Here is a 13,611-nt window from a genome sequence, read left to right on the forward strand (position 1 = left end):
GATTATGAATCACAATTCCAACAGTAAGCCAAACAGCTGCTGAACGTGGCCTTTCAGTATTTTTAAGACTGTTGACTCTGTCTACCCCGTAAGGGATATAGACGTGATTATATGTATTTATAGTATGTAACTTCAAGCAATTGTTTCTTTAAGTTCCATTTTAAGCAGATAAAGCAAAAAATATCATTACAGAACAAAGCAAAAGCTCATAGCAACTTACATACATACATATAATCACGTCTATATCCCTTGCGGGGCAGACGGAGCCAACAGCCCATCGCCTAAAAGAAGAATCCCAAGTCTACAAGCCTATCCCTCAATCGCCTTTTACGACATCCATGGTAACAAAATGTAGTGGGTTCTACACTTTTTTTACTGGTGCCGGGAACCACACGGCACTAGCAACACATAGCAACTTATAAGCAAAAATTACGATCAAATTAGCCTAAAAAATTAGCGAACTTCACGAAAATGCCATTTGAAACCCTTTGACCCGTGACCAGAGTCAGTCAGTCATTGAGCGCTGACAAATTGGACTCGTCATACTGAGAGATTTTAATTAATCTTGTTAACCTAGAATTGCTGAGATGCGTTTCATGAGAAAGGCGTTTAGTTAAGTTTATTATTGAGTAGATCTTTGCCCGCGGTTTTGCCTGCATAAAAAATATCAGAGTGTTATACGTTCATATAATCACGTCTATATTTGTTGCGAGGTAAACACAGACAACAGTTTCGACAAGATTCACGTTCAGCTGTATGGCTTTATGATGGATTAAGGATTAAATACTGACAGGTTGCTACCCAAGAAGAGTTCCAAGTTTTTGTATATTCTAAATTGAAACATTATTTTTTAGGAGATGGAAAGAAAGGCTATTTTTATTTTAATATTTATTTGAACATTCATTTATGATTATGATTTATGCAGCTGAACGTGGCCTATCAGTCTTTTTAAGACTGTTAGCTCTGTCTACCCCGCAAGGGATATCTCTTGCGGGGTAGACAGAGCCAACGTGATAATATGTATGTATGTTTATTTATGAAGTTCCTTCGCCCGCACCTTGCAGAACACGGGGGGCGCCGCAGTACCGTCAGTATAAAAAAAATGTATTCATTATTATAGGATACTTCATATCTCTTAATAATTGTCAAAACGTTTGATTTCACAACATTGGTTGACGTCAAATAAATTACTTAAACTTACATACTTTGCATACTTTCGCTCGTGCCTTGAACCGCGGCTCGCGACCGTCTTTCGCAAGTTCAAGTATAAGGGCAAGGTCCCATTCCGAGCCGAGTGCGCGAGACTGTATCGTGAGGTGTGGACTTTATGCAAATTCGTGTGATGTTTTTTTTTATTTTTTTGTTAAGTTAATTTTTACACTGATTTAGAATGTTTTTTTTTTGCCCATATATGTAGACATTAATCAATAATTTTGTGCACACAACATAATTTTTTCTTGCGAAATATAACGAGCCCTTGTAAAAGGAAATTTTGTTATATGATATTATTATTTATAAATTTTGTTTATTCCCATTCTCGCGAGATACCCCATAAAATATCTCTTAATACTTCAATTCCCAAAGTGTTAGGGACGCTTACGTTGAAAATGTTAGCTTCTAATAGTAGTTTCGGCTAAAAGATGTCAAGCTTCTTTTGTGACACCGGGGGTCCCCGGGTTCGAAACCCGGTCATGGCATGATGAAAAAAGAACTTTTTCTGATTGGCCTGAGTCTTAGATGTTTGTCTATATAAGTATTTATTATAAAATATAGTATCGTTGAGTTAGTATCTCGTAACACAAGTCTCGAACTTACTTCGAGGCTAACTCAATCTGTGTAATTTGTCCCGTAAACATTTATATTTATTTCCTGGAATGGGAAGGCAAAATGGCTACATCTTTCCACGGGCCATGATCGCTGCTAACTTCTTTAGCTTCAACCACATTCATGTGCGTAATATGATCAGGAAACCCCAACTTTCCCCCCCTAAAGTATAATTATTCTAATCGAAATTCTCTGATCAAAATCTCCTGGTAATGTGACCCGATTCTTACGGTCTCATCTCAAGTTAATGATGTTAACCTCCGATCTCACTTGAGACTGTCATCCACTGCAAGCTAAGCTATATAAGATTCATCTGATTCCATTCACAGCTAGTATGTTAAGATATGGGTCTACTGAATGTGCATGTTAGATTGACAAGTTAATGTGTATTGTAACCAGGCACTATTTGAATCTCAATTCTATCATTGAACCAAACAGCTGAACGTGAGTTGTCTTTTCAAAACTGTGTCTTGGTCTACTGTGTCTTGGTCTACCCTACATACAATAACATAACGTAGGTACTATAAGTATGTATCTAAATGTGCTAATGCCGTGGAAAGATTAAGTACAGTTTTTTAAACCCAACCCATTAACATGCCATGAGTATTTTTTCCTTCAATTGCCTTCTAAGAAATCAGCAGGAAGTTACTTTTATTCTTTGCCATCTTACTGAAAATCACAAAAGTGCCTTTCACAAAACCTAAATACCTTCCTAAACTTATTTATACTTCACCTGTTCTTCTCCTTACACTAGAAATTATTTAATTATATCTCGATATTAGTATCATTTATAGATATAAAAACCCTCTTTCCAACATTTCAAACAGGAGCAAAATCCGTCCACTACTTTCCGAGATTAGCGCATACATACAGACAAAGAAGAAAATGGGCTTTACTTTATAATATGTAGTGATAGCAAAGTGACGTAATAGCGAGGTTGTAGCTTCTGCAGTTGTGGAATCCCAGCTTTATCAATTCAAGCAAACAGCCCGCGGTGGAGGATGTGTGCCGAATGTTCGCCAAAGGTCAACGCGGCCTTCACGGAGAAATGGTGACCGCGCCCTCTTCAACTTGTTGCTGAATGACTGACGATGACTTGGAATTAATGTCGACTCCGCAAAAGGATAATGTAACATACATCCTACATACATAAATACATACATAAAATCACGTCTATATCCCTTGCGGGGTAGACAGAGCCAACAGTCTTGTAAAGACTAATAGGCCACATTCAGCTGTTTGGCTTTAAGATGGAATTGAGATGCAAATAGTGACAGGTTGCTAGCCCATCGCCTAAAAGAAGAATCCCAAGTTTATAAACCTACCCCTTAGTCGCCTTTTACGACATCCATAGGAAAGAGATGGAGTGGTCCTATTCTTTTTTCTATTCGTGCCGGGAACCACACGGCAAAACATACATACATAAATTCACATGAAAATTCCGATAAAAATGCTGCAGTGTAGTTTGTTTCGCCGCTTCTTCTACACATGCGCTTTGTAAGCGGTAGTAGTTATAATCGATTTTAGTTATGTGACGTCAATAAGTGATACCTTGTATCCAATTTTGAAAATAAATCTATTCTATTCTCTTTTCACACATCTTTCCCGGAGATGTAGGCAGAGACTTACATCTTTCTACTTGCCACGATCTCTGCATACTTCTTTCGCTTCATACAAGCTTGGCGGTGTCGGTTACTCTTGACCTGACCTTTTACTTTAAATTTACTACCGCTTCCAAGGCGTCAATGCAGGAAAAGCGGTAACAAACTGCACTGCAGTGTTTGTTGAATTTTTGCTTAAGGTCAGCTCGAGCTTCGTGGAGAAAAACTGACCAAGCCCTTGCCTTTCAACATGTTGACTGAATTACAATTGTGAAGACTTTGACATTGATGTCGTTAATGGTACAGAATTATTAATAGATGTACTGGTACTCTTAAATATGCCTTTATTGATGTTGCAAGGACGTCAGTAGCCTAGTCATCTTCCTAGCGTTTACCATAGTTGCGTGGGGACTAGAAGAGAGCCCTGCCAACAGTCCACACTTATGACCACGAATGTACTTTTATTCTTAAATGTTCATGCTGATGGGACCCAACCCAACCATTAATTATGATTCTTGGACTTCATAAAATTTCTTTTTATTTACATTTCTGTGCCGTGTGGTTCCTGGCACCAATAAAAAAAGAATAGGACCACTCATTCCACTCATTCCCATGGATGTCTTTAAAGGCGACTAAGGGATAAACTTGGGATTCTTCTTTTAGGCGATGGGCTAGCATCCTGTCACTATTTGAAGCTCGATTTCATCATCACGCAACACAGTTCGTTGAACGTGGCTTTTTAGACTTTGCGAGACTGTGGGCTCTGCCTACCCCGTATGGGATAAAGATATTAACTTAAATCATGCTCAAACCAATATACCTACGAATAAAATAAGAACTAAGGGATAGGCTAATAAACTTGGGATTCTTCTTTAAGGCGATGGGCTAGCAACAAGCTCAATTCTATCATTAAGCCAAACAGCTGAACGTGGCCTATCAGTCTTTTCAAGACTATTGGCTTTGTTTACCCCGCAAGGGATATAGACGTGAATATATGTATGTACGTATGTCTTTTCCTTATAATCGCCTTAAGTTACATCCCACGGAGATTTTATTTTACTTGTTTTTGTCAACTTAGTTTTATTGTTCTTCCGATACCAACTTTCTCCATATGTAAATATGGAGAAAGTTGGCGCGTTTTCAGGATCACGGGCAAGTCTGCTATAAAGTGGTAATAAAGTTTCTGACCTCTTCAATTCAGGTCGTTGGGTAAGTCATGTGTGTTCCAGTTTCTCACTGAACTTGAAATACGTACTCTGTCCAAAGCCTACCTATTTGCTAGTATTTGGGGATTGTAAAATTGTGGAAAAGCTATTATTATTATTGTAAAGTTTTGTGCCATATATCATCAAAATCGGTGCAGTAGTTTTTGAGTGTTACGAATATAACGAACACAAATACATACAAATGTTTCCTGTTTATTATTTATTTCGAATAAACTATTAAACTCCATCGGCGTAAAAAGATAATTCCTTTAAAATAGGACCACTCCATCTCTTTCCCACGGATGACGTAAATAGCGACTCAGGGAAGGCTAATACACTTGGGATTCTTCTTTTAGGCGATGGGCTAGCATCCTGTCACTATTTCAATCTCAATTTCATCATCACGCCACGCAGTTCGTTGAACGTGGCTTCTTAGACTTTGCGAAACTGTGGGCTCTGCCTACCCCGCATGGGATAAAGACGAGATTATATTCTTTTTCTTCTCAGCATATTTTTGTCCACTGCTGAACATACGTTACTGCTGGCATACGCCTCTTCAATGGATTTCCACTTCGATCTTAATGCTGCGATCCTGGTCCAGGTCCAGGAGATTATATAGATTATATGTATTTATAAATTTTCATAGCCGCAGAAATTTTTGAAGAGATCCTCTCTTAATGCACCCATATTTCAATGCACTTACAGATGACTTAACGAGGGAATGGAAATCATCGGAAATTATCGTTTTACGCGGGCGAAGTCGCGGGTGTAGTCTAGTTAATTTATAAGTGGGGTATAGTGCGCAGGCGCAGGCGCAGGCGTGTCGCGCTCGTACCCGTAGTGACGTCGCGGTGAAATCATGCCTCTCTATGTAAGTGGGTTGGTGAAAGAATCTCTCCGCGCCGCATCGGGAGTACGGTGCGCAGAAAATGTTTGCTATTTTAAAAAATATCTTAATTTTTTTTTTGTTATGAGAATGTAATTTTTTTTAATGATGTTGTAAATTCAGTGGAGGGGTTTAATTTTACGAATAAAAAGTTAAATAATATATATTTACCATTAGATGGGGCTCGAGAAAATTTTCACAAAGATATAAGTTGCAATAATGTAATTTAAATTATCTAAGAATAAGTGATTTTTTACAATTCTCACGTATACAAAGCGTTGGTATGAGCTAGTTTATTGCAATTTGATAGGAAATTATCCTTATTATTGCATCAGAAAATTTATATCTAGCAAAATGATGTATCCACCAAATTCCATTCATCCGTTTGTTGAAAAAAAAAACTAATTTGTTATTAACCCGAAAACGAATGCATTACCTGAAGCTTGTTAGCGGAACCGTTACCGAGTGTTGCAATTTCGATTACTTATTTTGCAATAGATTGTAGTCAGATAGATTTTTTTTTAATAAACGATAATGCAAATTAGTAGTTATACGAGTATCAATCGATCGCGAACACCTATTTGAAATTAATTTAGGTAGATTTTTTTGGAAATTGTGAAACAGCTATCTAACGTCTGTATTGTTATAGGAAATTGGAATTTAGATTTTCTGTTTTTTTTTTTTAATGATTGTCTTTGATGAACATTTTTTTTTTTTGATATAACGTATATTATCAACAATTTACAAAAATGCACACATTGAGGTAATACAAAATTTAAACGATTAAATTTTTCTGATACTAACGATTGAAAATATGTATATCCCAAATATAATCCAGTTAAAAGTTTATTTATTTATTTAAACATTATTGTACAAAATACAAATGTATAGCACAATTGGCGGAGATCCATTGGTAAATAAATATATTCATACTTACACAAAACACAAATTAATATATTTTAAATAACATACATAAAAACAATATTCCTAAATAAATTGGTGCAGCGATTACCGAAATTAGTGAGAAGGTTTATAGGTATGAAATAACCTCACTACTCAAAAGAAATTATTCTTCCTTCGTTTTTGGTCCAGATTAAAAAACCCCAGGTCCATTTATCTCCTAGGTTTCGTGCCATCACTATTTAAACCAATTAACCTATATTAAAACACTTCCGCCCGATTCCTCTGCTGACTGTACAACACGCACGTGTGAGTGGCACATACACGCGTGCTCACACGGTTTTGCTCGCGTGTGCGTTCTCTCCCAGGGCTGGCAAAAAGGCGATTTCTGTGCATTATGTCAATCTTCGCATCCGACTTTCTTCCGAATCCCATGCGCGGTTCACACCTTTGTTTGATTTGACCCGCTTTTGTTTATTTTTAGAAACCAATGTCAAGATATCTTGTACTTAGCGTGCGTATTGTTTGTAATCGACGCTTCGTATTGATGATTATAATTTGTTTTTTTTTTTTTTATGAAGTAGATATTTTTAAATCATAACTGTGTTTTTATGCGTCAACTTGGCTTAAGGTTTAAGGCCGAGTTCACGAGTTTGAGTTAAGTTTTATATTGAATGCACACTCACATAAATAACTTTCAATTGAAAATTATAATTTATATTTATGTTATCAACCAATAGTGACATCATTAGAATTTAAAGGTACAGAAAATAATTAAATTTATTATTTTGTCTTATGAAGTCTAATGGTGGTAGAGGAACCTACAAGATCATTTTAAGTTACTGTATTAAATTAATTATAAAGGTATATATAGATATATATACATATATATAAGAGTAATTCATGTCGAAAATTACATCAGGGTACGTTCATACGACGCCAATAAAACATATATCGTTAACAAAAATCTCCATTTATTTTACATTAATTTACAATTTACTTATAACTGGAAAACCTCTTGAAAATATAACATTTTCTTACCTATATAACATTATTCCATGAAAAGGCCTAAGTACAACAGTTACAATATTACATTTATCAATAAATACTTACGACTAATATCCAATATCTAGCAAAAGGTACATCATAAGGGTTAAAACTACTTGTTTTGGGACACACTGTGTGTGAAACACCATGCCAATCTTCGGTAAAAAAGGGTTAATACCAGTTTTGGGCCAGAATCACTTTAACTGAGAGAATATTCGGTAATTTTAATATTTACCTATTATAATACGATATTTTTTAAATATGATTTCCCGACTTCATAAGAGTTACAAATGCTATTTTATGCTTACAGATGGTAAAATAAATCTGCCCTTTTTATTAATAGGTTACTAATTTAATCTGGAGATAAAGGATAATTACCTCCACATCTTTTGTTTCATTTTATTATCGGGATTTTAAGTTTAACATTAAACATTATTACTTTCTTTATTCAGCGTTTCACAGACGAGCGTTCATCCCAAGCGCGATAACCGCGCTGTTGAGCGTTTAAACGCTCAATTTCCATCGTATATAACTAATAACTAAATAAATTTAAAATGTCGTCTTTGAACAAATTTATAATAATTATTGGACACTTTAAATTCATTTATGATAGATCGGTCAACTAACTAATGTATGGAATGTATTAACAAATGAACGAACATCACTATCATCTATTTGAGAAAATGCACTTTTTATTAGTGATAAGATATGACGTAAAAAATTTACCTTATTAACATAAAAACCATGATCATTTTATCAAGAATTTATTCTGATGAAGGATTCATACATTGGTCACAATTTATTTTAACGATTTAGGTAGAATACAAATTTTTGGTGAAGTCTAAAAGAGAAGAGTTTTGTTAGAGTATTTTGTGATAGTGACTATATCCCTGTTATCGAAATATATAGAAAATGAAACTTTATAAAATAAAGATTTACTTGCAGAAATATAATTCCTTTATTTACGGTTTCAAAGACCCATAATAAGCTTAAGTACTATATAAACAATGTATTGTATGTTTGTTGTTGGTAGGAAATTATTAAATTAATATGTAGAATTTATAAATGTAACACACCACAAATACATCTAGGTCCAAATGAAGGATTGAAATAAATGAAATCTGAATTAATGTTTGTAATTTATCGAACAGCAAATGGTATACAAATTTTATCAGAAATTTTATCGAAATTATGTATAATTTTTAAGCAAATGATTTATTTTATTAAATTAATATTTATAATGAAACAGAACCCCACACCCTGAAGGAATATGGTGGAAGGTGTAACCTTATCATTAAGCCAAACCCCTCAACGTAGCCTATTACTATTTGAAAGACTGCTGGCGCTGTCTACTCCGCAAGGGATATAGACGTGATTTTATGTATGTATGTGCAACTGCGTATGCGCAAAGATGAGAGAGATAATATGTATAATTAAATTGATAGTTGAGGACGTCCGGGTGGATGGTCAGATCAAGAGTACACTCAACCAAAGAGTTTTAAAAACATGACAAATGTGGAAACAAAAGAAAAGTTACAGGATCGTGGCAAGTGGAATAGTCACTCCGGTAGGGAGGTGTGATTTTAATTAATTCATTCATTAATATGGTCACGTCTATATCCCTTGCGGGGTAGACAGAGCCAACAGTCTTGGAAAGACTGAATGGCCACGTTCAGCTATTTAGCTTAATGATAGAATCCAGATTCAAATAGTGATAGGTTGCTAGCCCATCGCCTAAAAAATAATCCCAAATTTGTAATCCTATCCCTTTGTCGCCTTTGACGACATCCATGGGAAAGAGATGAAGTGGTCCTATTCTTTTTTGTATTGGTACCGGGAACCACACGGCACGTGATGTGATTTTAAAATTATAAATATTGTGGATTCATATCAAATTGGCGTGTTACGGCCGTCCTTCACAAGTATTAGGTTTTTCAGCGTTATAATTAGCGCCAGAGCAGGCTGGCGTTTGCGCAACAGCGGATCGCCGCGATTACGTCGTTTTTTTTACGTTTTCCGTCCGCTTCCCGGACGTAAATCCGCTCGCGTGTGCGCACTTCGGTATAGCTACCATGAGTTTTGTTATGTCGCTAGCGATTTATTTGAAATATTTCATGAAAATTAAAAAAAAAAAACATTTATAGATTTTTGCGTCAAAGATGTCTCAACGCCATACGCTGAAAAAATTTGACGAAAAAATTGTTTATATATCTAACCAAGTGAATGCCATTGTATTAAGGCGTCAATACGTCTAGCAGGAAGCGAATATTGTGAAATAAAAGTTTGGTGCAGTACCTTGCTGTAACATAATAAAAATTTGGGGCCAGCCAAAACTTAGATGATATTTTACTCAGAAGTCGAGAAAAAGTTGTTTGTAGCATTAAGCTAAGATAATATGAAGAAATAAATTAATAGAGAATAGTTTATATCTATGTCCATTTACAGGTTAGCCTCTTCTGCTTTGTCCTTTCTGTTTAAAAAACAATAAGTACTTAACATATAAGTAATAATAATAAACTAAATAAAATTTGACTATAAGTAGGTAATCGGAGTAATCTTTAAAAATATCCGAAAATATAATACATTTCGTTTATAATTTGTTCAGTCCAACTAAGGTCAATACAAACACTCAATACTAAGCCATATTTACGATAAATATAAATTCCATTACGCGCTTTCATATTGCGTTTTGTTGCGTGAAACAGTATAAATTCGGCAATGTATGTCTGCTGGCCGATATTTTCTAACTTCATTATAACTACGTATTAGAAGCGAATCAAGACATCATCGAAATATGTAACTATAACTATGAGACGGATAAATCTACACAGTAAATACAAGTGGAATGAAATCCTTAGTCATAGAACAACGTATATAAACAATTATCTACATAATAAATCTGAAGGCTCTTAAAACTAGTCAACATTGCACTTGTCCTTAGGAATGTTACTCTAAGGGTTTATACCTGAACGTTCAGCTCATGTACAGATAGCCTAAATGAGATTCAGCACTCACGCACACACACATACACTCACACAACTAAACTACGAAATGCTTCGTTTGAGCTAGTGTAGTACCCAGTCTCTGTTAGTCCCTGCCGATCCGCTTGTGGATCTGCTGGTGTTTTATCAGGTGCGCCTTCTGCCTGAATGCTTTTGCGCACACGTCGCACCTGAACGGCTTCTCGCCGGTATGCGTGCGGAGGTGCACCTTGATGTTTGACTTGTTTAAGAATCCTCGATTGCAGATCCCGCAGCGGTGCACCGGCTTCTCCTTGCCCAGCAGACCGCTCAACTCGGCCGCCGTCGCGGAGGGGAACGGCAGCGAGCTCCCGTGCAAGCTGTTGCTTTGCTTCGGCTTACTTCTATTTCTCTTATTTTTACTAACTGGAGTGACTGTTGTCGTGTGCGCATGCGGATAGCCCAGCAATCTTTCTGGACTACATAACCCGTCAGGTTTGAGGCTCAGCGCGTAATGAGATGCGTATCGCCCGTTCAGAATACCACCCACACCGTCAGTAGTGGAAACAGCATTTCCAGGTGGAGATGACGTTGATATCACATCCATGCCGTAACTAGTTGAACTCGGCGCCTCTTGTTTCACTGGAGGACCGTTCTGAAGTCTGTTCTGTAATAGTGGCATGTAACCGTGTGTCAATAGAGACTGGAGGGTGGAGCCTGTTTGCAAGTTCTTCTGAATAAATTCCTGAGTCTTAGCAAAGTCTTGGCCAGGTTTACAAGGAAAGTCGAGGCTGGAATGATGATTTTGTGACGGCGGGGAACCTGGCAGACCGAATTCTGTCAAGTCTTGTTGAACAATTTTGTCACCATGTTGCCCGCAGGCGCCGGCGATCCACGCGTCGATGTCCATCCAGCTGTCTCTAGAATCATTCCTCTCAGGATCTTCCGGCTGCGACGGCACCGTCGTGTCGGCAATAGCTGAACCAATGATAGCGGCTATGTCTTCAATCGAACTGATATCATACATGTCCTGTTTGTGATTTTCGTCGAATAATTTCGCCGGAGGGGAGCAAGATGCGGCGCACGAGTCGGCCGCGCCAGAACCGGTTGTTTCCGCGAACGGTTTCGTGTCGGGTGATTCTAGGAAAGGTTTCACATCTTCGAGGTCCGGAGGTTCGGCGTCGGCGGTGCACGTCGAGGAAGACACGACGTCATTGTCGCCGCCGTAGCCGCTCTGCGTGGGGTAGTTGTTGTTTTCTTCGGGGAGTCGTTGTGCGATGGCATGGAAGTGGTGCCCGGAGATGCCGTTGATGGAGAGGTGTCCGGTGTAGCCGGTGAAGGGGGGGAGTGGTTTGAGTTCCGCGAGGGGCGGTGGAGCGAGGAGAGAGTCGATGAGCTCGTGGCAGGCGGAGGGAGGGGAGCCGGCCTCCAGCTTGGAGTCGAGCCAGCAGGAGCCGAGCAGCAGCTCGTCGCCGCCGCCGGCCACGCCCGCGCACTTCATGCCGCGCCTCACCGCGACTCCGGAGCCCAGCGACAGCCCGCCACCGCCATACTTGGACGCCGCCACCCTGCCGCGCTATCTGGAACAATGTTAAGTTAACATTATTTCTCTTTATCAACAAAACTGGAGTTTATTCCGAAAGAATTTCCGTTCTCATCAGAATTCAGAGGAAATACTCTGTTAGTTCTCTTCTATACCAAAAGGAAACTACATTACAAATTTTAAACTTAGTGATATAAATTGTGCAATGATATGTCGGGCAGACAGTAAATCAGTTTTCTTTTTTTTTCTTTTCTACGTCGGACGTCTTCAATTATAAGAATATGGTCAATAGTTCAGATTTTATTAATAAATAGTGTCTCAAAGAAAAAAAGAAGGAAAGAAAACCAACTTGTCACTTTACAGCAACAAACATTTATTGTAACGTGTAGTTTGTACCAGCATTAATTAATGTCAACAACATTGTTGGATCAATTACTGCCTTCGTGGTACAGTAATCTACCTCTGCTTAATGGCCAGTTTGGATAGGTTTTCTGGCTTAGATCACCTTCTTGTTCTATAAGAAATATGATTCAACTCACAGGCTCGTAAGTCATCATCATTTTAGAAGCCATTTGGCGATTTAAGGGTCCGTTTTTACTACGATGTAGTTGTCCTAATCGAAGGTTTATATCTATAAATGCTACCCGTGCAAAGCCGGGACGCATCGCTATTTTAGTACATATTTTAAGCTCGATTGTTCTACATCGACTTACTTATTTTAAGCTCGATTGTTCTACATCGACTTACTTATTTTAAGCTCGATTGTTCTAGCATCGACTGGTTAAATACTTGCTCTTGATATTGTTGAGTTTCGCTCTATAACGCCCAGGCGATAGTGCCGTAACAGCGAACACAATGTGCATAGTTTCCATTCGATTTCCGTCGACCACTAGTCGAACCTTTATGCTCGGTCACTGTGAAAAATAGTTCTTTGGTATCTGTAAATACTCTCCAAGTACCTGTTTAGCTATACCAAGTAATTAAAAAAAATAGAAGGTACTTTAATATCAATTGTCGCAGTTATTTTTGTCTTAAAAATTCTATTATAATTTATATTGATTGAGAAAGCTTTAAATTTTTTTTTTATTTTGCATAAGTTCTTTCCATCATTTGTCTGTTACGGAAACAGTAAGCAATTCTTTTTTTAGATGCCCAAATAATTTTCGGCAAGTTCTTATTTTACCGAACTGAAAAAAGAGAATTAATATTCCAGGAAAATGTGTGTTAAATAATGTGGAGTTTCCTAATTCATTATGTTTCATAATTTGATTCATATTTATTTTTAAACATACATTTAATAAAGTGCGCAACAAATCTATGCAGCAAATAATTGTGTTTCGCGCACGCGCCTCGCTTCACTAGGCATCGGGGTTGCCCGATAGCGGACGCCATTTTATTTCGCGAGGCCTATTTTTCTTGCAAAATTCTTTCGAAATTCTATAGCCTAATTTTCGGCTCAGTGACTTAATGGACGCCATCTGGCGGGGCTGTTAGCATAATTTTTGGTTGCTAAGTGACGTGACGTGACTTCTGTCTCGTGTGTGGAATTTTCCACAATCTTTTGAGGATTCTTTGTAACCCCGTCTTAAATTTTAGGGAATAGGTCAGCTTATCTTTGTTACTGATCTATAAACGTAATATTAAC

General features: G+C 37.5%; 1 protein-coding gene across 1 annotated transcript; it reads right to left on the reverse strand.

Annotated features, from left to right (window-relative positions):
* Positions 1-10,550: 10,550 nt before the first annotated feature.
* On the reverse strand, positions 10,551-11,924 carry LOC106141603 (ichor). Its single transcript, XM_013343277.2, has one exon. The coding sequence runs from the start codon at positions 11,922-11,924 to the stop codon at positions 10,551-10,553; it is 1,374 nt and encodes a 457-aa protein (XP_013198731.1).
* Positions 11,925-13,611: the final 1,687 nt, after the last annotated feature.

Source organism: Amyelois transitella, chromosome 4 (genome assembly GCF_032362555.1).
Source record: "Amyelois transitella isolate CPQ chromosome 4, ilAmyTran1.1, whole genome shotgun sequence".
Lineage (NCBI taxonomy): Eukaryota > Metazoa > Arthropoda > Insecta > Lepidoptera > Pyralidae > Amyelois > Amyelois transitella.

Excerpts from the sequence above, each read along its gene's own strand:
- LOC106141603 (XM_013343277.2), bottom strand. The coding sequence starts at position 11,924 with ATGAAGTGCGCGGGCGTGGCCGGCGGCGGCGACGAGCTGCTGCTCGGC.